Genomic DNA, 24,773 nt, shown 5'->3' with positions numbered 1-24,773 from the left:
TAAAATCTGAAACCAGCTCCACTTCATCCCCCTCGATGAACAGAGGTTGAATGACATGTGTTGTCCTCCTAAAGTCTACTACCATCTCCTTTGTCTTAGTGGTGTTCAGGATCAAGTTATTCTCACTGCACCACCTTGACAGCCGCTGCACCTCGTCCCGGTATGCTGACTCATCCCCGCCTGATATGAGCCCCACCACAGTGGTGTCATCCGCAAACTTAATGATGCAGTTACTGGCATGTATGGAGGTGCAGTCATGTGTGTAGAGGGTGAAGAGTAGGGGACTCAGCACACAGCCCTGTGGAGAGCCGGTGCTGAGGCTGATGGCTGAAGAGAGGTGGGGACCTACTCTTACCCTCTGGGAACGGTCTGTCAGGAAGTCCTTGATCCAAAGACAGGTGGAGCGTGGTATCCCCAGATCTGACAGTTCAGTCACCAGTCTGCCAGGAAGGATGGTGTTAAACGCCGAGCTGAAGTCCACAAAGAGCAGCCGAGCGTAGTTCCCCCCCTGCTCCAGGTGAGAGAAGGCAGAGTGGAGGGCCGTGGCAATGGCGTCCTCTGTGGACCGGTTGGCTCTGTAGGCAAACTGGTGGGGGTCTAGTCTGGGGGAGAGACTGGAGATGACGTGAGCCCGGACAAGCTTTTCAAAGCACTTCATAACAATTGGTGTTAGTGCTACTGGCCTGTAGTCATTCAAAACCTCTGATAGTGTTCTTCTTGGGGATGGGGACGATAATGGAGGACTTCAGGCAGGAAGGGACAGCAGCCTGGCTCAGGGACTGGTTAAAAATGCTGGTAAAAATACCAGCCAGCTGAGCCGCACAGACCTTCAGTATCCGTCCAGAGACACCATCGGGCCCCACAGCTTTCCTGGGGTTCACAGTTTCCAGCATACGCCTCACCTCTTGCTCTTGCAGCCTGAGGATGCTGCTGCTGCCTGCTGAGGGATGTTGGATGGCTGTCTCTGATTGCTGTACCTCAAAGCGTGCAAAGAAGCTGTTCAGCTCCTCTGCCAGATTGATGTTACGCTGATCAACTAACAGGCTGGGTTTGTAGTTCAAAATATGCCGAACCCCTTGCCACACCTGCCTGAAGTCGTGGCTCTGGAAACAGTCCTCAATCCTCCTCTTATACACAGCCTTGGCCTCCCTGATGCCCCTCTTCAGGTTGGCTCTGGCAGCGCTGTAAAGCGCCCCATCACCAGCTCTGAAGGCGATGTTCCTTTCTCTGAGTAAGCTCTGCACCTTTCCATTCATCCATGGCTTTCTATTTGGAAAAACCCGGATATTCTTGTCCACAGTTACAGTGTCGGTGCAGAACTTGATGTAGTCCAGAACAGCCGAGGTGTACTGCTCCAGGTCCTGGTGCTTGAATACGTCCCAGTCAGTTGTTTCAAAGCAGTCCTGCAGCTGTTGAGAGGCACCTTCAGGCCAGGTCTGAACAGTCTTAGATGTAGAAAGAGCAGTTTTGCTGAGGGGGGTGTATGCTGGAATCATAAGCAGGGACAGATGGTCTGACTGGCCCAGATGTGGCAGTGGCACAGCCCTGAAACCCAGCTTGATGTTAGAGTAGACTTTATCCAGTGTGTTGTTCCCAGAGGTGGGAAGTAACGAAGTACAAATACTTCGTTACTGTACTTAAGTAGATTTTCAGGTATCTGTACTTTACTTAAGTATTTATTTTTCTGACTACTTTTTACTTTTACTCCCTACATTTTACACAAGTATCTGTACTTTCTACTTCTTACATTTTCAAACAGACTCGTTACTTTTTAACGTCAGAGAGAAGTTTGCATTTCCGGTCAGTACGCCTTCAAACATAAACGATCTGAGCCTAATGGAGGAATAATAACATATAAGAGACAATCGTACTGCGTATCCTCCATCACCGGGGCTTATCTCGTACAAAGGGATTAAATACGCAAACCCATATAATTAATTCAATTCAATTCAATTTTATTTATATAGCGCCAAATCACAACAAACTGTCGCCTCAAGGCGCTTTGTATTGTGGGTAAAGACCCTACAATAATACAGAGAAAACCCAACAGTCAAAACGACCCCCTATGAGCAAGCACTTGGCGACAGTGGAAGGAAAAACTCCCTTTTAACAGGAAGAAACCTCCAGCAGAACCAGGCTCAGGGAGGGGCAGTCATCTGCCGCGACCGGTTGGGCTGAGGGAAGAGAACTGTGGAAGAGAGCCAGAGATTAATATCAATTAATGATTAAATGCAGAGTGGAGTATAAACAAAGTAAATAAGGTGAATGAGAAACAGTGCATTATGTGAACCCCCCCAGCAGACTAGGCCTATAGCAGCATAACTAAGGGATGGTTCAGGGTCACCTGATCCAGCCCTAACTATAAGCTTTATCATAAAGGAAAGTTTTAAGCCTAATCTTAAAATAGAGAGGGTGTCTGTCTCCGAATCCAAGCTGGAAGCTGGTTCCACAGAGAGGGCCTGAAAGCTGAAAGCTCTGCCTCCCATTCTACTCTTAAGTATCCTAGGAACCACAAGTAAGCCAGCAGTCTGAGAGCGAAGTGCTCTGTTGGGGTGATATGGTACTATGAGGTCTTTGAGATAAGATGGTGCCTGATATTCAAGACCTTGTATGTGAGGAGAAGAATTTTAAATTCTATTCTAGATTTAACAGGGAGCCATGAAGAGAAGCCAATATGGGAGAAATATGCTCTCTCTTCTAGTCCCTGTCAGTACTCTAGCTGCAGCATTTTGGATCAGCTGAAGGCTTTTCAGAAAGCTTTAGGACAGCCTGATAATAATGAATTACAATAATCCAGCCTAGAAGTAATAAATGCATGAATGAGCTTTTCAGCATCACTCTGAGAAAGGATGTTTCTAATTTTAGAAATATTGCGCAAATGCAAAAAAGCGGTCCTACATATTTGTTTAATATGTGCATTGAAGGACATATCCTGGTCAAAAATGACTCAAAGATTTCTCACAGTGTTACTGGAGGCCAAAGTAATGCCATCCAGAGTAAGTATCTGGTTAGACACCGTGTTTCTAAGATTTGTGGGCCGAGAACAAGAATTTCAGTTTTATCTGAATTTAGAAGCAGGAAATTAGAGGTCATCCAGGCCTTAATATCTTTAAGACATTCCTGCAGTTTAACTAATTGATGTGTGTCATCTGGCTCATTGATAGGTAAAGCTGAGTATCATCTGCATAACAATGAAAATTGATGCAGTGCTTTCTAATAATACTGCCTAAGGGAAGCATGTATAATGTAAATAAAATTGGTCCTAGCACAGAACCCTGTGGAACTCCATAATTAACCTTACTGTCTGAAGAGACTCCCCATTTACATGAACAAATTGGAGTCTATGAGATAAATATGATTCAAACCACTGCAGTGCAGTACCTTTAATACCTATAGCAAGCTCTAATCTCTGTAATAAATGTTATGGTCAACAGTATCAAAAGCTGCACTGAGGTCCAACAGGACAAGAACAGAGATGAGTCCACTGTCAGAGGCTCTAAGAAGATCATTTGTAACCTTCACTAATGCTGTTTCTGTACTGTGATGAATTCTGAAAACCTGACTGAAACTCTTCAAATAAACCGTTCCTCTGCAGATGATCAGTTAGCTGTTTTACAACTACTCTTTCAAGAATCTTGAGAGAAAAGGAAGGGTTGAGATTGGCCTATAATTAGCTAAGACAGCTGGGTCAAGTGATGGCTTTTAAGCAGAGGTTTAAATTACAGCCACCTTGAAGGTCTGTGGTACATAGCCAACTAATAAAGACTGATTGATCATTTTTAAGATTGAAGCATCAATAATTGGAAAGACTTCTTTGAACAGTCTAGTAGGAATGGGATCTAACAAACATGTTGCTGGTTTGGAGGAAGTAACTATTGAAGTTAACTCTGAAAGATCAACTGGAGCAAAAGAGTCTAACAAATACCAGCAGTGCTGAAAGCAGCCGAACATGAAGAATAATCTTTGAGATGGTTATGAATAATTTTTTCTCGAATGTCTAAAATTTTATTTGTAAGAAATCCATGAAGTCACTACTAGTTAACGTGAAAGGAATACTCGGCTCTACAGAGCTCTGACTCTTTGTCAGCCTGGCTACAGTGCTGAAAACAAACCTGGGGTTGTTCTTATTTCTTCAATTAATGATGAATAGTAAGATGTCCTAGCTTTACGGAGGGCTTTTTTATAGAGCAACAAACTCTTTTCTCCAGGCTAAATGAGCATCTTCTAATTTAGTGAGACGCCATTCCCTCTCCAGCTTTCGGGTTATCTGCTTTAAGCTGTGCGTTTGTGAATTATACCACGGAGTCAGGCACTTCTGATTTGAAGCTTTCCTTTTTCAGAGGAGGCCACAGTATCCAAAGTTATACGCAGTGAGGATGTAAAACTATTGACGAGATAATCAACCTCACTGGGAGCAGAGTTTAGGTAGCTGCTCTGCACTGTGTTGGCACATGGCACTGAAGAGCATAACAATGAAGGAATTAGATCCTTAAACTTAGTTACAAGCACTTTCGGAAAGACTTCTACTGTAATTAGAACTTATTCCCCCACTGCTGTGTAATCCATTAAAGTAAATGTAAATGTTACTAAGAAATGATCAGACAGGAGGGGGCTTTCAGGGAATACTGTTAAGTCTTTAGTTTCTATGCCATATGTTAGGACAAGATCCAGAGTATGATTAAAGTGGTGGGTGGGCTCCTTTACATTTTGAGAGAAGCCAATTGAATCTAACAATAGATTAAATGCAGTGTTGAGGCTGTCATTCTCAGCATCTACATGGATGTTGAAATCACCCACTATAATTATTTTATCTGAACTGAGCACTAAATCAGATAAAAAGTCTGAGAAATCAGACAGAAACTCTGAGTAAGGACCAGGTGGACGATAGATAATAACAATAAAACATGTTTTGATTTCCCAATTAGGATGGACAAGACTAAGAGTCAGGCTTTCAAAAGAATGAAAACTTTGTCTGGGTCTCTGATTAATTAATAAGCTGGAATTGAAGATTGCAGCTAATCCTCCTCCTCGACCTGTACTTCGAGCATTCTGACAGTTACTGTGACTCGGGGGTGTTGATTCATTTAACTAACATATTCTCCTGCTGTAACCAGGTTTCTGTAAGGCAGAATAAATCAATACGTTGATCAATTATTAAATCATTTACTAATAGGGACTTGGAAGAGAGAGACCTAATGTTTAACAATCCACATTTAATTGTTTTATTCTTTGGTGCAGTTGATGAAGCTGTATTATTTATTGTTTTTGAATTTTTATGCTTAAATAGTTTTTTGCTGATTTTAGCTTTGGTTTTGGTGGTCTGGGAGCAGGCACCGACTCTATGGGGATGGGGTTTGGGGGGATGGGCAGGAGGAGAGAAGCTGCAGAGAGGCGTGTAAGACTGCAACTCTGCTTCCTGGTCCAACCCTGGGTAGTCAGTTTTTAGGAGGGTTAATAAATTTGGCCAGATTTCTAGAAATGAGAGCTGCTCCATCCAAAGTGGGATGGATGCCGTCTCTCCTAACAAGACCAGGTTTTCCCCAGAAACTTTGCCAATTATCTATGAAGCCCACGTCATTTTTTGGACACCACTCAGACAGCCAGCGATTCAAGGAGAACATGCGGCTAAACATGTCGCTCTTGGTCTGATTGGGGAGGGGCCCAGAGAAAACTACAGAGTCCGACATCGTTTTGCAAAGTTACACACCGAGTCAATATTAATTTTAGTGCCCTCCGATTGGCGTACCCGGGTGTCATTACTGCCGACGTGAATAACGATCTTACCAAATCTACGATTAGCCTTAGCCAGCAGTTTCAAATTTCCATGAATGGCGCCTGCTCTGGCCCCTGGAAGACATTTGACTATGGTCCCGTGTCTCTAGCTTCACGTTTCTCAAACAGAGTCACCAATAACCAGAGTTTGTTCCTCGGGCGGGTGTTCGCCGAGTGGAGAAAAACGGTTAGAGACGGAATAGGTTGGTGGTGGTACCCGGGGCTTCTGCTTAGGACTACGCTTCCTCCTCAACCGTCACCCAGCTGGCCTGTTTTCCCTGCTGCTCGGGATCTGCTGGGGGGGAGCTAACGGCGGCTAAGCTACCATGGTCCGCACCCGCTACAGGGGCCTGGCTAGATGTAGGATTTTCCAGGGTTGCGGGAGCCGAGTCTCCAGTTCAGAAAGCCTGGCCCCCAGAGCTACAAACAGACTACATTTATTACAAGTACCGTTACTGCTAAAGGAGGCCGAGGAGTAACTAAACATGTGACACCCAGAGCAGGAAAGTGCAGGAGAGACAGGAGAAGAAGCCATGCTGGTAGTGAGTCGGCTAAGGGCTAAGCTACTAGCTAAGCTAAGCTAGCGAATTTCTAAAAACAAATAAAGTGAGTAATGTGAATACAGGTGATTCAGCAAAGAGTATGCTATTTAAAGTAGGTGAAGATTACACTAAAATATGTTATTATCCAGATAAATCTAGTTATACAGATATAACAGCTAACAGACAGCAAAACACTGTGCTCCGAAACAGGAACAGGAAGTGATACAATACCGCAGTGAGAGCCAACACCAAGTGACAGCGCCACCAGTATAATGTATCATTTATAGCGCTATAATCGGGCCGGACCGAGTCTGTAAGTTGCGCTGCGGCACATAAACAGCTTAGCTAGCGCTACTGAAGAGGAGCGAGCATGAAGGGAGTAACGTGTGGCAGGTAAATGCAACGTTTCTAAATGCTCAACAAATATCAGAAACACACAAAGTGTGTGCAGTTTGTCACACAGTGTGTCTGCTAGCTAAAAGATGAGCTGCTGTATTTCAGGGAGAAGCAAAAGAGAGGAGAAGTTCACTCAGAGATGGAGAAAGAGGACGGAGAGGAAGAAGAGAGGTTAGATTTAAAGGTAAGGACTGGAAAACAAACTGAAGGATGCTGACTTGTGTAATTCAAAGATTCTATGAAAATGCTGCAGTTTAGTGTTTAATAAATAGGTTAGTTTGTTGTACTGTATTTACAGTAAAGCTCTGTGTTGGACTGGAGCACAGTGTTTGTGTTCATGGTCAGAGTTACAGGTTACATCAGTGCAGCAGAGATGAGTTTGAATCAAAGCTGCTGATGCTGAGATTCTTCACTGAATCCAACATTTCTACAGCCTGTATGCTGTCAGTGTAGGGGATGGAGATCAGCTCAGAGAGCTGTGAAATACTGGGTTACATCTTTGTGAGTCACTTCATCCCACACAGAGCAGTAAACCTCAGAGCAGCAGCAGCAGGTCAGCTGATCACAGCCTGCACACCAACATCATTTACTGCAGCTACAATAGAAAGCTGTGATTCTCTCCCCATGCAGAGCCACTACAGCTGATCTTAGGGTTCCTCCACCTTCTGAATCCCACTGTAACCCCTGAGTATCCTCATGTTGGTGTTTAGGTGGAGGCACAGTCACCCTCTACTATGGAGGACACAGAGAACAGAGCTGTGTTTAAATTCCCTTTCACAGTTTGTGTCCTACATAACAGATTCAAGCTGAGAGCATTCATTAGGATTAAAATTTAGATTGGAATAACATTTGTATTCTCATGTACTATTTTATATTATTACAATAATATATAATGAGGTTCGGTTTGTTTTACACAAAAAATAGCAGGTAGAAACATCCTCCAAAGAACTACTTTTACTTTCTTACTTTGAGTACATTTCAGAGCCTGTACTTTTTTACTTTTACTTAAGTAGAGAAGTTGAACCAGTACTTCGACTTTACTAAAGTATTTTTTAACATAAGTACTTGTCCTTCTACTTAAGTACAGAATGTAAGTACTTTTGCCACCTCTGGTTGTTCCCTCTTGTAGGGCATTTAACATGCTGATGGAACTTGGGTAGAACAGTCTTTAAATCGACATGGTTAAAGTCTCCTGCAATGATGTGTACAGCCTCAGGATATCTGCTCTGTTGACTGCAAACCGTGTCATGTAAGAGACTAACAGCCGAGTTAGCATTAGCATCAGGGGGAAGATAAACAACAGTGATCAAAACAGCTGTAAACTCACGGGGCAGATAGATGGGCCTGCATTTAACAGTCATGTACTCCAGGTCCGGAGAGCAGTGGCTGTTCACAGTCATACTGTCTGTACACCAGCTGTTGTTTACATACAAGCACACACCCCCTCCTCTGCTCTTACCGGAGGTCCGCATTCTGTCATGCCGGTGCGTTGTCCTGCCGGCTAGCTCGATGGCTGCATCAGGAATGGATGAATGAAGCCAGGTCTCAGTGAAGAGCAAAACGCAGCAGTCCTTCACGGTCCTGTTTGTAGCCACCAGCAGTCTCAACTCATCCATTTTATTCGGGAGTGATCTTACATTGGCGAGGAAAACACTGGGTAACGGAGGTCTATGAGGCCGTTTACGTAGCCTCTCCAAAACGCCAGCTCTGCCGCCTCTTTTCTGCCTCCTTTCTCTGCGCCGTCTCCGTCTGCGACCCCCCCTCACAGGGATGATGAACCACAAAGAGCCAGGTGGTCTGGCGATGTCCACCGGGATGTTGTGAGAGTGGAGGAAGTCAGCCATAACCGCCTGCTCACTTTGTGCTCCTATATGTAGGAGTTCGTGCCGTCTGTATGTTATAATGTCCGCCCGACATAATGGTGATGTGTTGAGCCACAGTTGAAGCACACATAACAACATACACAATTTCACAGAGCACCGAAAAGGAGAGCACTGAGCCGCTGCGACTATGCGCGCCGCCATCTTGTGTGTGCAAACCCTAGGGTTTGGGCTGAGCAATGTAATGCTGTGTGTCACCCTGCCTGTTAGCTTTTGTTTAGTTAGCACCTGTCCAGCCCAGTTATTTGTATTTTGTGTCATTTCTTTAATAAACAGCTGTAAAATTCAGTCCTGTCTCAGAGTCTGCACCCTGGGGTCTAATCCTGCCTACCACACAGCCAGCCTTGACACCATCCAACATATTCAGACCAAAAGAGTCTCCAGCTGAAGCAGCAAAATGTCCCTTTAATGAAGTCAAATCACATGAATAAAACTCCACTAATGACTTTCCTTCATCTACAGCTTTTTACTGTCTCTGTACAAACTGATCTTTGTGTCTCAGTAGAAATACTCCATGATGTTGATACCAACCTGCAGCTGATAAAGACGCCCACACACTGTTAGCCTGGTGTGGTGGAGGAGATCAAATCTCTGCCTGCAGACTGTTTGAAAGTCTCTGACCTGATGTTGAAGACTTCATGAATCAAAGCTCCTCTTCCTCAGCTTCTTCCCAGGAGCTTCTTCAGTCTGCAGCTCTGCTGTCTGGACCAGGTCTGTGTAGAAGAAAGAAAATCTTCTGCTTCTCTCTCATCACTCCTCTGTGTCTGCAGGCTGCCATCACATTAAACGCTTCAGATTATAAAAGAGTCATAAGCTGCAGCTCACAGGTCAAAGGTCAGCTGCTGCAGTCTGATGTGAATTTGATCTGATCAATCATTAACCTGCAGCAGCTTCCTGGTCTGACTCTGACACCCTGAACACACATCAGCAGCATCAGATTTCCTGCCTGACAGCAGGTAGTTATGCTAAGGAAGGCCGAGGTTCACACGCAGCTGTAAGAGTTCCAGTTCAGGGCTGCTGGGTGCACTGGTTTGCTGTCAGGCTGCTCTACAGCAGGACATTTCCAAGGAGAGGAGACCTCTTAGGACTGTTTAAGATCCTCCTCATCACCTCATCAAGATTTCCTACAAACTAATGTCTAAAGAAGCAGAAAAAGTGGTGATGAAGTAGTCTGGTTTCACAATGAGCCATCAAACACAGCTCTCAGTGTTTCCCACAGATTTAGGCTGATTGTTTGGGTTTGGGTGTGTGTGTGTGTGTGTGTGTGTGTGTGTGTGTGTGTGTGTGTGTGTGTGTGTGTGTGTGTGTGTGTGTGTGTGTGTGTGTGTGTGTGTGTGTGTGTGTGTGTGCACTGTGATGGGAGGAAAACAAACTATAACAAATTATAACCTTTTTTGGTTTGTGTTAGTTTTTAGTTTGTTGTTGTTCTTCTAAGGAAATGTGTCTTGTTTTAATTCAGCCTCACATCACTCAGTTTTTCCTGCTAAACTATGATGGGTCTGCCTGTAGTTAAGGCAATCAATATGTTTTTTAAGTGTGTGCATTTTCCTGTTCTTTCTGGCCAAAATGTATTTTATGCTCAAGTGAATTACACTGTACTGAAAAAAGCATCTTGTTACAAATATTTATGTTAAAATCTCCCTTTTATTGGAGATTGAATCTTCTTTGGGGATGCTAGATATTTTTATATGCAGATAAACCTTTTTTTTATGAACACAGTGGCTGCAGATGGCTGTGAGTGATAAAAAGAAGAAAAATCAATTCTATGTAAAGTTCAGCTTCTTCTCATCAATGTTTTTATCATGTGAACATTTAGAGCTGATTACAGGATCAATGAAGGGCTGCAAACATCTTTAATAGTGTCACATGTGACGAGTTTGTCATTGATCTAACTGGACGAACACTGTAATGATGTTTAATTATTGATGAAGCTCAGCAGAGCTCTAATATAACTAACATGTAGTGGACATTAGCTGTGAAGGGGTTTGGTGCTCCACTGAAGCTGATTTGTTGCCATCTGCTGGTGAGAAGATAAACTGCTGGAGATGCTGCTGCTGCTGCTGATGATGATGATGATGATGCTGTGTCTGTGATGAAGCTGTTCTTCAGCACTCACTGAGACAGGCTGAGCTGCTCCTGGATCAGTGACCCGCGCTGACATCAGTGATTATATTAATAAAGGGCTCAAAGAGCTGAGCAGAACTCTCTGTGCATCACAGAGCTGCTTTACAGCAAACAAAGAGGCTTCACTCAGAGCATCATTTATTGTCTCCTAACTTCAGCAGCTTTCTCTTCTCACTCATCTTCAAGTGTTGCTGCAGTACCTGCTCATGTTCCTGTCCTCTGTTTAGATGGAGCATGCTCAAATGAGGTCTGAGCCCTCGGCCCCCAGCAGGCAGGCTAAAGGACAAAGAGCCCAGAGGTGGACAAAGAGGGGATAGAGGAGGAAGTCTGGGACTTCCCCATCTTCTAGCCTCCAGCACGGCTCAGATCTGGCTTACGTACTCAGGTGTGAGCCATAAAGTGTGACCATCTGTCACCATGGAGATGCTGCTGATGCCCAGGCTTCTCCTCCCCAGCGCTCCTCAGACTCTGAGCTAACTTTCCCTACTACACCCACTGCTAATGTCCATGCAAATTTCATTTTCAGCTCAAAAATCAAACTGTTTCTTGATTTCCTTGAAGGAGTGGGCGGAGGAGACAGAGAGGCTGCAGGAGCCCAAAGCACAGACTGGATACAAGGGACTGACAAATTACAACAGGAAGAGAAAACACACAACACAACGCAGACTTGATATATGACTAAACGTGACTAAACATGAGTAAACATGAGTAAACATGAGTAAATGGAAACCTAAAAACAAACAGGGAACAACAGGAAGAGAAACTAAACACAAGGCACGAGACAAAAGACCAAGAAAGACAGGGAACACAGACACGGGGAAGACAAGAACAACAATGGGAAAACTGGAATGAAATACCAAACCATAACTAATAACAGGATTCAGAAACTGATAAACTAGGAATCTGAACTGCAAACCTGGGAGCACAGCAGAAATACAACAAGGCTGAATCTCCCAGAAAATATCAAACACTGAGCAAACGGCCCAGGACCACGACAGTAACTCCTGCTGACTACAGGCTGTTTACCATCATAAGCAAAGATATAGGACAACACACAGGTGGCAGGTGATCATGTTCAGGCAGACAGAGGACCATGTGGAGAGCTGAGCTGAGCTAGCTAGATAACAGAGAATCAGATTGCTGAAAATTTGCTGCAGGTTAATGACTGATCTTATCAGAGTGTAGCAGCTAACCTGTGACCTGCAGTTTAGCCTCTTTATGGTTTGAAGTGTTTAATGTTTAAGCCTGCAGACACACCCAAGGCCACACCATTTATCCATGAAAATGATTCGTGAATTGCGATGTACAGTGTGGGTGTCACAGAGTGCAGCAGCTGACCTTTGGCCTGTGAGCTGCAGCTTGAGACTCTTTATGGTTTGAAGTGTTCAGTGTGACGGCAGCCTGCAGACACAGAGGACGGAGACGGAGCAGAGGATTGTCTCTTCTTCTGCACAGTCCTGATCCAGACAGCAGAGCTGCAGGGTGAAGAAGTTCCTGGGAGGAAGCTGAGGAAGAGGAGCTTTGATTCATGAACTCTTCAGCATCAGTTCAGAGCCTTTCAAACAGAGTCTGCAGGCAGAGATTTGATCTCCTCCATCAGACTGACAGTCTGTGAGGACGTCTTCATCAGACGGCTGCAGGTTGGTACCAGCATCATGAAACGTTCCTCACAGCTGCTGCTGTTTGATCCTCTTTAACTGAGGAAGCCTGACTGTGATGTTTAGCAGACTCAGTGTTCATGTGGACACTGAACAGGCTCATAATCAAACTGTAATAATCAAACTGAGATGAGAACCTGCTTCAGAGGCTGGACTGCAGTCTGACTTTGATACTCAAGTTGTTTTATGAAGGGTCAGAGATCATGTCTGCCTGTTAAATATTCTCCAGTGCCCAGTGGACGTGCAAGATTCACTCTGATCTTAATAAAATCTTTATGACTCTCATTCTGTGGACATTAAGGCAGCTTTTTACATCACTGCAGGAATCCCTGTTTAAACTCATCTTTGTGAAGGTTCAGAAAATCATTGATCGTACTGATGGAACTTTGCTGTCACAGCTGGCGTATCATGTTGGAGATGACCAGAGTATTTCTGAGCCTGGTGATTGTGGTGTCGCTGAAACACTTTAAGATTCTAAGACTACACTAAACGTAGTTTTTGAGGAGTTTTGCACACAGCTGCACACAGTCTGAATGTGGTCTGACAGTATTTCACATTCCAGTAGTCACAAACTTTAAAAGATTGCCAGTGAGTGCTGCTGATGCATGAAATATAAAAATTGAAGAAAAATCTGAAAATTGGATCTATAGTATTGCAGCTGGTCTATAGCAGCTCAGCTCATAATAAACATGTGAAATATATATTCAAGCATTAACTATGTGAAGATGAGAAAATTTTCAATGATCAATAATTAATCAGTGATTATTGTTTAGAAATGGAAATGAATTCTTTTCAGGGAGCTTTGTTAATCTTTCTCAGTAATTTACCGACTGATAAAAGCTCATTTACATTATTTGATGCATTAAAGAGTTTTTAGACATGATGCTGCATTTTTTCACTGTGATGAAAATGGCTGAGTGTTGGAACTGTGAGCTGAAATAAATAAAGTCTCCTGTGTGGGAAATAATCAGCTATAGTTTATTCCATCAGTTCATTTTCTGCAGGGACTCTGCACACAAATAAAATCAGTTCATCTCAGTCCCTCTGTGGTGAGAGTATATAAACGTTCCTGGAACTTTTCCAGTCAGCTTGTTTGAGTTTTGGATTCTCTGTGGTTTTGTGTCCTGTTGTCTCATTGGTCCTCAGTGTATTTATAGTCCTGCCTTCCTCTGTTCCCTCCTGAGTCTCATATTTTTTCTCTGCAGTGTTCCCACTGTAAGTGCTTTGGGCATAGAGCAGCAGTCTGTAGGGAAACAGAAGGTATGATAGATGTGGAGAAGCATGTGTCATGTTTTAAAGGAGACATATACAAAATCCATTTTTTAAAATCCTTAAATACATTTTGTTGTGAGTGTGCAGCAGTGCAGGAAATTTAAATGCATTCTGTCCCGGTGCTGTGTAGATATCTTTATTTTCTTTTTGGGTCATAATTTTCAGTCTGTTCAGTTATCTCTATTCCCTCTTACCTTTTCTTTCCTCTTACGTCACAGTATTTGCTGTGGAACTGCTAAACAAGGTCAGGGACTTCCAGCTAACCAATTTGGTGAATCCTCCATTTTTTTTCCTCACAGCGATTTTGTAGTCCAAGTTCAGTTATGCTGAAGTTTCACATAGACAAAGTTCGGTTGTTGGTGTATTAACCCACACGATTCCTTATATCGCCCCCCAGCGTCAGAGCCTCTTCGAAGTTCTTGTTTCTCTGCCGGTAGATAATCATGTCAAACTACAAAGATGGCTGAACGGGGTGGAGTGGAACGCTCTGTGACCAGGGGGGGGGTGGTGTCTTTCACATTTAAAGAGACCTCACCAAAACGAGCTGCTCTAAGAAGCACGTCAAAAAAGGTGTAAATGTGCGAGTTGTACCTTGTGGTGAATGGAGTGATGGACAGTCAGCTTAGGACTGAATTCTTCATGTAGGAGTGTGGCTGCACCATCAGCTGGAAACCAACGACACGTGAGCTTCATGTTTTTTTGAGGTTTTGTAGCAGGATGTCACAGACAGCAGTCCCAGTGCATGAGCGACCTTCAACAAGTTCAGACAAGCAGCTGCAGATCAAAGGTGGGAAGATTTTGGAGGAATGTTCTTACAGTGATGACGATATCAGAAGAGTTTGTACTTCTAATTAAAGTCAGCGTCCCATCTCCTTTCATCACCTCAAATTCACTAACATGAATAAGAAGCTTTGGACTGAATTTTAAAAGAAATTCATTAAAATGTTACACAGATACCACCAAATATGGCATTTATGCAAAATCCTGAAATTTTATAACTATAATTTTTTTAAGTACTTATTTTTACTTTGTGTCCTGTAGGCTGATAGATTTGAACAATAATCACTGAAGAGTGAGAAGCTCTAGCACAAATTTAAGAGTAGAAGTCCTGGCTTGACTTGCTTGACTTACAGTAGGTGAATTTTCAAGTATCTGTACTTTAAGTATTCATCTTCTCTGAGAACTTTTTACTTTTACCCCCTCCATTTACACAAATATGTTTACTTTCTACTGCTTAAACTTTCCAAACAGGCTCATTACTTTAGGTTTAAGACATTTCAGGGGAGTTATTATTTCACTGCACACCTTCAAACATCAATCTGGTTTGAGCCGAAATAGAGGAACAATAACAGAAAAGACAGTCCTTTTGGTGTACCGTCACTGGGGTTTATTGCATACAAAGAGATGAAAGAGGAAAAACAGATCATCTAAACATCATTTACAGCATTTCCTGTTTAGGTGTAACGGCACATCTAAACTTTAAGTATATTTCAGAGCCTGTGCTTTTTCACTTTTACTTGAGTATTTTACCAGAGTATTTTTAACACAACTATCAGTACTTATACTTAAGTAATGAATGTGAACTCCCCCACAACTCTGAATAAGATAAGTGGATGGATAGATTACACAGCTCAGAGAATAAATTTCATCACAGTAGCTGTATTTCTCAAACTGTTGTTGCAAAATGTAAGGACATGATTGTTACTGTCTTTATTGTGAACTTTATTCACACAGAGGTCAATTATCTTGTTGATGGTGTTACTTCCTCCCTGTGTATGACTGGATCTTTGACTTCTTGGAATAACTCACAAACACAGCTTAATGCAGATAAGTAGTCAACTGGAGAGGAAATGGCATCTCACTAATTTAATTCTAACTATTCAGATCATTGATAATCATTTGTGTTTTGAAGCAAATCTCTGCTGTGAGGGTTTGCATCGCATGTGCTGGGCTGCAGCTTCATGGCTCCATCTAGTGGACAGAGAGTTGAAGTAGAGCAGCTGATGGCAGCTTCCTCTGCCTCACTGCTGTCTGACTGCATTCAGCTGACACTGAGATGAAGCAGAGAAGAAGCAGCTGATATTTGGACACCTACATGATGAAAGGAGGATTTCAGTTGATGTGAGCATCAATGATGTGTGTTTCCTCTGCAGGTGAAGGTAGAAAGTGTGTGTGAGCTGGTGTGAATTCAGCAGCATGGATCAGTGTGAGGACAGAGAGGAGGGAGTCCCTCCCTCTAAAACCACTCTGTGTGGGGAACATGAGAGCCAGACCAAAGCTCAGAGGTGAGATGACCATCTCTAACTGTCCATGACTCTTCTCCATGTCACAGCTCAGCACTCACATCACTGCTGCATCATTATTCACAGAAACCCACCTGAACCTGGACCTGAACCTGAACCTGGACCTGGAGCCAGCTGTGTGTCCTTAAAGAGTGACCAGTCTAAATATGACCCCATTAATTTTAAAGGTCAGCGTGGATCTGCTGCAGAGAGGTGAGCTGTCAGTAACATGAACTCTTTGATTTAACTGCTTGATGTTGTTGGATATAAACTGCAGTGCAAACACGTCGTTCCTTCAATCCCATTGAAACTGTCTCTGAAAAACAAGCCTTTGGTTTCTAAAGAGCTGAAAATCCACTTCAGCAAACAGGAAGTGATGCTCGGGCTCATTTTTTCTCCCAGCAGTCATATTGTAGAAAGTCAGAGGGGTTCATTCTGCAGTGAAATCAATGAAACACCAACTTCACATAGTCTCTGGAGCTTGAAAAAGGCGACTGGACTTCTTTTTGTTTCTTGAAGACGTTTCACCTCTCATCCGAAAGGCTTCTTCAGTTCTCAACCAAATGGTGGAGAGACCCAGGTATTTAAACCCCTGTGGGCGTAGTCCCCTGGAGGTGGTTATGACCCTCTATTGATCATGTGCGTGAACGTCTTCAAGAAACGTCTTCAAGAAACAAAAAGAAGTCCAGTCGCCTTTTTCAAGCTCCAGAGACTACTATGACCTGGATGACTGAGAATCTACACAGACACCAACTTCACATATTTCACTTTTACTCCTAAACTTTGAGCATCAAAATGACTCAAACTCTGGTTATTGTGGGTTTTTTAAAACCCACAATAACCTATTCCAGCTGTCATAGGGCAAGAGGCAGGGTACACCCTGAACAGGTCACCAGCCTGTCACAGGGCCAACACAGAGAAACAAACAACCTATGGGCAATTTAGAATAGCCAATTAACCTAACCCCAGCCTGCTCATCCCATTGATTTTTTTTGGAAATTTTGGTTTTAATTGAGTTTTATACATGATTGAATCAACTTCATTTTGGTCAAAAAGAAACACGGGGACCCGTAAAATCATGACCCAACAGTCTATAGCTGCAGCAGAACCTCTCCGTCATCAAAAACAGAGTTTCATTCTCACATCTAAGAGGAGCATGTGCAGAGGCAGCTCTGAAAGGCACACACACACACACACACACACACACACACACACACACACACACGATGAGATTAGTATAAACAACATCATATTTGACAAGTGAAAAAAATGGATGGATGGACTGAGCACAGTACTCACAAATCAAATGCAACTCCATGCTGCTTTCGTGGAAATGGGACATTCTTGTATCACTATTAAAATTACAGGGGTTGGACAATGAAACTGAAACACCTGTCATTTTAGTGTGGGAGGTTTCATGGCTACATTGGACCAGCCTGGTGGCCAATCTTCATTAATTGCACATTGCACCAGTAAGAGCAGAGTGTGAAGGTTCAATGTGCAGGGTAAGAGCACAGTTTTGCTCAAAATATTGCAATGCACACAACATTATGGGTGACATACCAGAGTTCAAAAGAGGACAAATTGTTGGTGCACGTCTTGCTGGTGCATCTGTGACCAAGACAGCAAGTCTTTGTGATGTATCAAGAGCCACGGTATCCAGGGTAATGTCAGCATACCACCAAGAAGGACGAACCACATCCAACAGGATTAACTGTGGACGCAAGAGGAAGCTGTCTGAAAGGGATGTTCGGGTGCTAACCCAGATTGTATCCAAAAAACATAAAACCACGGCAGAATTAAACGTGCACCTCAACTCTCCTGTTTCCACCAAAACTGTCCGTCGGGAGCTCCACAGGGTCAATATACACGGCCGGGCTGCTATAGCCAAACCTTTGATCACTCGTGCCAATGCCAAACGTCGGTTTCAATGGTGCAAGGAGCGCAAATCTTGGGCTGTGGACAATGTGAAACATGTATTGTTCTCTGATGAGTCCACCTTTACTGTTTTCCCCACATCTGGGAGAGTTACGGTGTGGAGAAGCCCCAAAGAAGCGTACCACCCAGACTGTTGCATGCCCAGAGTGAAGCATGGGGGTGGATCAGTGATGGTTTGGGCTGCCATATCATGGCATTCCCTTGGCCCAATACTTGTGCTAGATGGGCGCGTCACTGCCAAGGACTACCGAACCATTCTGGAGGACCATGTGCATCCAATGGTTCAAACATTGTATCCTGAAGGCGGTGCTGTGTATCAGGATGACAATGCACCAATACACACAGCAAGACTGGTGAAAGATTGGTTTGATGAACATGAAAGTGAAGTTGAACTTCTCCCATGGCCTGCACAGTCACCAGATCTAAATATTATTGAGCCAGTTTGGGGTGTTTTGGAGGAGCGAGTCAGGAAACGTTTTCCTCCACCAGCATCACGTCGTGACCTGGCCACTATCCTGCAAGAAGAATGGCTTAAAATCCCTCTGACCACTGTGCAGGACTTGTATATGTCATTCCCAAGATGAATTGACGCTGTATTGGCCGCAAAAGGAGGTCCTACACCATACTAATAAATTATTGTGGTCTAAAACCAGGTGTTTCAGTTTCATTGTCCAACCCCTGTATGAATTTACTATGTAAATTAGGTAAAAGCAATTGTGATTATTATTTTTTACATAATTCAGCTGTAGTTTGTGTAGAAAGTGGTGACTAAAGAGTAGAATACAAACTCAAAGCAGTTGGTTCCCAGTGGGAACAACTGGACGAATCAGCATTCACAGCTACACAGAGCCATCTGAGTCACTGTCATTGTCAAAATGTCACTTTACGGGATTCTTTACTCTTTTCTTGGAACATTTTTTTTAATTCATCCACAGAGAGGACCAGGAGAGCTCACAGATTCATCATCTAGTTCATACAAGGTGGGAAAAAAATTGACTATGAAGTTGTTTGAGTATTGATGCTCATCAGAGATAAGCTGTTGATTTTTTGTGGGATCAAATGGACTAGTGAACATTGATGACTACATGCAGTCATCTAATATTTGTGATATTATAACTGACTGGATGGTTCCTCCACAGAGTGGACCAGGAGAGCTCAGATGGTCCCAGTGGTCAGTCTGCCCAGCAGCATCAAACACAGCTGGACTCCATATTTATGGTCTGTACATGTACAACAACTACTGTTACATCTGTTCTGCTCACAGTCATCTCCATGCTGCTCTTTGGAGACCAGTGGATTGTCAATGTGTCCAACATGGATCTGATGTTTGGCTCCATGATTTCAGTCTGATTGGCTCATTCATAAAGTATTCTGTTCCAGCTGCTGGAGGACAACATCATCACTTTTGTAAAGAACGAGCTGAAGAAGATCCAGAAGATCCTGAGTCCAGACCCAGAATGCTTAGAGATCCTGAGTCCTGACCCAGAATGCTTAGAGAGAGAGGATGAAGAGCAGAGGAGGAGCAGCAGAGAGGCATTAGTGAAGATCACACTGGACTTCCTGAGGAGAATGAAGCAGGAGGAGCTGGCTGAGCGTCTGCAGAGCAGTAAGAGGATTTCTCTAAAGATTGAAGCTGCTGGGTGGAATGTCCCTGTGCGTACATAAACACTGTCATGGTCCTGGATTGGTGGCCCAGTGTTTTTTGTTATCTTTTGTGTTGGTCCTGCGGTGTTATTTCTAATTCCTTGTGTTTCCATGTGTCAGGTCTGTGTCCTTGTTCTCCCGTCTGACTTCCTGGTTTATTTTGATAGTTATCTGGTCTCTGTCTGTCATGTTCAGTTTTGCTTCCCTTGGTCTTGTCATTATGATTAGTATTTCCTGTGTTTCCCAGCTGTTCCCACTCCCCTCGTTATCCTTGTGGATTTAGGTCCGATGTTTTCTCTGCCTGTTGTCGCGTCGTCATTTGCTCCCCTGTTGTGTCCCTTTTGTGTTTTGCCTTTGTGCTCTGAATTCAAGTCTAGTTATCATTCTGTTTTTCTGCATTAGCTTCTGGTTCTGTCCTGCACATGCCAAATAAATACGCCACTTCCTGAGCTGCATTCTGCTTGGCCAGCTGCCTCCGGAGTCCCACAGGCTAACCAAGCCCGATAGGACTCTTTCTTCAGCTTGATGGCTCCCTTCACCTCCGGTGACCACCATGTGGTTCGGGGGTTACCACCACGACAGGCACCAACCAACTTGCAGCTACAGTTCTGAGCAGCAGCCTCAACAATGGAGGTGCGGAACATGGTCCATTCAGACTCAATGTCCTCAGCCTCCCTCAGAATGCTGTTGAAGATCTGCCGGAGGTGGGAGTTGAAGATCTCCCGGACTGGGGCTTCTGCCAGGCGTTCCCAGCGCACCCTCACAATACGTTTAGGTGTGCCAGGTCTGTCCAGCATCTTCCCCCACCACCTGATCCAAGTCAGCACCAGGTGGTGATCAGTTGACAGCTCAGCTCCTCTCTTCACCCAAGTGTCCAGAACATACGGCCGCAGATCTGATGATATGATTACAAAATCGATCATCGACTTGCGATCTAGGGTGTCCTGGTGCCATGTGCACTTACGGACATCCTTATGTTCGAACATGGTGTTCGTTATGGACAAACTGTGGTTTGCACAGAAGTCCAATAACAAAACACCATTCGGGTTCAGATCGGGCAGGCCGTTCCTCCCAATCACGCCCCTCCAGGTCTCACTGTCATTGCCCACGTGAGCGTTGAAGTCTCCCAGCAAGACTATGGAGTCACCAGATGGAGCACTCTCCAGCACCCCACCCAGCGACTCCAAAAAGGGTGGGTACTCTGAACTGTCATTCTGCGTATAAGCACAAACAACAGTCAGGACCCGTTCCCGTTCCCTGGCCCGAAGGCGCAGGGAAACTACCCTCTCGTCCACCGGTGAAAACTCAGACGTACAGGCAGCGAGCCGGGGGGATACAAGAGCTCGCTGCCTCTCACCGAGTCCAGCCCTTCTCCAGGAGACTGGTTCCAGAGCCAAGGCCATGCGTTGAGGTGAGACCAACTATATCTAGCTGGTATCTCTCAACCTCACGCACTAGCTCAGGCTCCTTCCCCACCAGAGAGGTGACATTCCATGTCCCAGTAGCCAGTCTCGATAGCTGGGAATCGGTCCGCCAGGGCCTCCGCCCTCGGCCACTGCCCGACACACACTGCACCTGACCCCTACGACGCTTCCTACAGGTAGTGGGCTTACAGGAGGGTGGGCCCATGTAATCTCTTCGGGCTGCACCCAGCCAAGCACCACGGGCTAATGCCCAGCCACCAGACACTCTCCCTCGAGCTCCCTCACCAGGCCTGGCTCCAGGGTGGGGCCCCGGTAACCCTATCCTGGGCAGGGTAAACTGTTCCCTTGCTGTTACAAACATAGGGGTCTTCTGTCTGGACCCTCACCCAGGACCAGTTTGCCATGGGAGACCCTACCAGGGGGACAAGCGCCTGGGCAACATAGCTCCTGGGATCACTGGGACACACAAACCCCTCCACCACAATAAGGTGGCGATTCACAGAGGAGACACCCTCCCCTTTCCCAGAAACCTCTCCCAGTGGTTTGGAAGTAAAGGTAAGTGTCCTCTCTGCAACAAAGACAACACAGACCTCAAGCACATCCTCTCAGGCAAAGGCTGGCAGCAAAAGAGAGAGCTGCTAAAGAGTTGGAAGCAGAAATGGAAGAGGATACCTACTCTTTTATATTTTATCTATTTTTATTTCTATGTGTATAGTTTTACGCTCATCGTTGGCACTCTTACTTTGATGTTTAGTTACTGTAGATTGAATTATTTTCTCCTTCTGTAACACAGTAGTTTCCCTTGTGGGATCAATACAGTATCCATTCATTCATTCATTCATTCATTCATTCATTCATTCATTCATTCATTCATTCATTCATTCAGTCATTCGTTTCCTCAGAATGTCCAACTGCAGTTTGTCAGTCTAAACTCAAATCTGCTCTGAAGAAGAAGTTTCAGTGTGTGTTTGAGGGCATCGCTAAAGCAGGAAACCCAACCCTCCTGAATCAGATCTACACAGAGCTCTACATCACAGAGGGAGGGGCTGCAGAGGTCAATGAGGAACATGAGGTCAGACAGATTGAAACAGCATCCAGGAAACCAGACAGACCAGAAACAATAATCAGACAAGAAGACATCTTTAAAGCCTCACCTGGAAGAGATGAACCAATCAGAACGGTGCTGACAAAGGGAGTGGCTGGCATTGGGAAAACAGTCCTAACACAGAAATACACCCTCGACTGGGCTAAAGACAAAGCCAACCAGGACATCCAGTTCATGTTTCCATTGACTTTCAGAGAGCTGAATGTGCTGAAAGAGGAAAAGTTCAGCTTGGTGGAACTTGTTCATCACTTCTTCACTGAAACCAAAGAAGCAGGAATCTGCAGCTTTGAACACTTCCAGGTTGTGTTCATCTTTGATGGTCTGGATGAGTGTCGACTTCCTCTGGACTTCCACAAAACTACAATCCTGACTGACCCTAGAAAGTCCACCTCAGTGGATGTGCTGCTGACAAACCTCATCAGGGGGAACCTGCTTCCCTCTGCTCACCTCTGGATAACCACACGACCTGCAGCAGCCAATCAGATCCCTCCTCAGTGTCTTAGCAGGGTGACAGAGATTAGAGGGTTCACTGACCCCCAGAAGGAGGAGTACTTCAGGAAGAGATTCAGAGATGAGGAGCAGGCCAGCAGGATCATCTCCCACATCAAGACATCACGAAGCCTCCACATCATGTGCCACATCCCAGTCTTCTGCTGGATCACTGCTACAGTTCTGGAGGATGAGCTGAAGACCAGAGAGGGAGGAGAGCTGCCCAAGACCCTGACTGAGATGTACATCCACTTCCTGGTGGTTCAGGCCAAAGTGAAGAAGGTCAAGTATGATGGAGGAGCTGAGACAGATCCACACTGGAGTCCAGAGAGCAGGAAGATGATTGAGTCTCTGGGAAAACTGGCTTTTGATCAGCTGCAGAAAGGAAACCTGATCTTCTATGAATCAGACCTGACAGAGTGTGGCATCGATATCAGAGCAGCCTCGGTGTACTCAGGAGTGTTCACACAGATCTTTAAAGAGGAGAGAGGGCTGTACCAGGACAAGGTGTTCTGCTTCATCCATCTGAGTGTTCAGGAGTTTCTGGCTGCTCTTCATGTCCATCTGACCTTCATCAACTCTGGACTCAATCTGCTGGAAGAACAACAAACAACCTCCTGGTGGTTTAAATTATTTAACAAACGTAAACTACAAGCTCTCCATCAGAGTGCTGTGAACAAGGCCTTACAGAGTCCAAATGGACACCTGGACTTGTTCCTCCGCTTCCTCCTGGGTCTTTCACTGCAGACCAATCAGAGTCTCCTACGAGGCCTGCTGACACAAACAGGAAGTAGCTCACAGACCAAACAGGAAACAGTCCAGCACATCAAGAAGAAGCTCAGTGAGAATCTGTCAGCAGAGAAAAGCATCAATCTGTTCCACTGTCTGAATGAACTGAATGATGGTTCTCTAGTGGAGGAGATCCAATGGTACCTGAGATCAGGAAGTCTCTCCACAGATAAACTGTCTCCTGCTCAGTGGTCAGCTCTGGTCTTCATCTTACTGTCATCAGAAGAAGATCTGGATGTGTTTGACCTGAAGAAATACTCTGCTTCAGAGGAGGCTCTGCTGAGGCTGCTGCCAGTGGTCAAAGCCTCCAACAAAGCTCTTTGAGTAAATATATTGAATCAAATCATATCATTGTAGGTGCTGACAATCATGTGATAGTCTTTATGTTTCATAGCAGCCCAAATTTTTTTCATATTTCTCAGACTTTTCCTAGGTCTAACTCTTATTAAAGTACCATCCAGATCCAGTCTATGGTGGAGACATAGATGATAGTTATTAACTGCTCCAAAATAAATTTAAACACAGATAAAAAGAAGAAAAATCAATGACATTTTGTTATTACTGAAAGCATGTGCGGTGCTGTCTTACTCTGCCATTCTCTGTTCAGTTCTCACTCCTGTGGGTTCTATAACCAGATCTAAGAAAAACTTTCAGTTGTTCATTCACAGAAGAAAAATATGTTTTTTCCACGCACTCAGTATTTATTAACCACCATTTATCCTTATGCTTGAGAAATTTCATAATCAGTGTTTTCAGTGGAGTATTATCTCTATTTTGATGATGCATCTAAAATTTTCAGCTGTTACCACCAAGTACCTCCAGTATTTTAAAGCACTAACATAGATCTGAGCCTTCAGCACCCTCTCACAGGTTGACTTTCCTTGAGTTGTTCACCCATGATTCTGTTGCCAAGTTGAGGAATATTTTCTGACACAAAACTATCACTATCACTCATCTTGATCATCTTTTTCAAAATAACCAATTTATATCATTCTGTGCACATGTGTATGAGTGATGTTGGTAGAGAACAATTCCTCCAAGTCCATAATTAAAATTAAATTAAAATTAAATTTAAATATTAATATGTAAACCAGCACCTAGGCATGCAGACTGCTTCTACAAACATCAGTGAAAGAATGGGTCACTCTCAGGAGCTCAGTGACTTACAGCGTGGTACCGTGATAGGATGATACCTGCGCAACAAGTCCAGTCCAGAAATTTCTTCACTATTAAATATTCCACATTCAACTGTTAGTGGGATTATAACAAACTGGAAGCAAATGGAAATGACAGCAACTCAGCCATGAAATGGTAGGCCACTTAAAATCACAGTGGGGTCACCTTCAATCAACTTCAATTTCCCTGACGTAATCTTCCTAAGGGATTAATAAAGTTCAATCTAATCTAATCTAATCTAATCTGATCTGATATAATCTGATCTAACCTAACCTAACCTAA

At 44.1% G+C, this 24,773-nt stretch overlaps 1 protein-coding gene and 1 pseudogene across 1 annotated transcript in view; one reads left to right on the top strand and one right to left on the bottom strand.

Moving 5' to 3' along the window:
* Positions 1-24,773, bottom strand: part of LOC115791158 (NACHT, LRR and PYD domains-containing protein 12-like) — a 1,329,445-nt pseudogene that overhangs the window by 179,878 nt on the left and 1,124,794 nt on the right.
* The window catches only part of LOC115791148 (NACHT, LRR and PYD domains-containing protein 12-like), a 150,013-nt gene that overhangs the window by 56,569 nt on the left and 68,671 nt on the right, over positions 1-24,773 (top strand). The window contains exon 4 of the mRNA XM_030745277.1: positions 21,987-23,635. Within this exon, the coding sequence (XP_030601137.1) occupies positions 21,987-23,635 (1,649 nt within the window). The remainder of the gene's footprint in view (positions 1-21,986; positions 23,636-24,773) is intronic.

The sequence above is a fragment of the Archocentrus centrarchus genome, chromosome 2 (genome assembly GCF_007364275.1).
Source record: "Archocentrus centrarchus isolate MPI-CPG fArcCen1 chromosome 2, fArcCen1, whole genome shotgun sequence".
NCBI classification, from domain to species: domain Eukaryota; kingdom Metazoa; phylum Chordata; class Actinopteri; order Cichliformes; family Cichlidae; genus Archocentrus; species Archocentrus centrarchus.
Note: the sequence above shows the minus strand (reverse complement) of the source record. Positions and strands in the feature narration are given on the sequence as shown.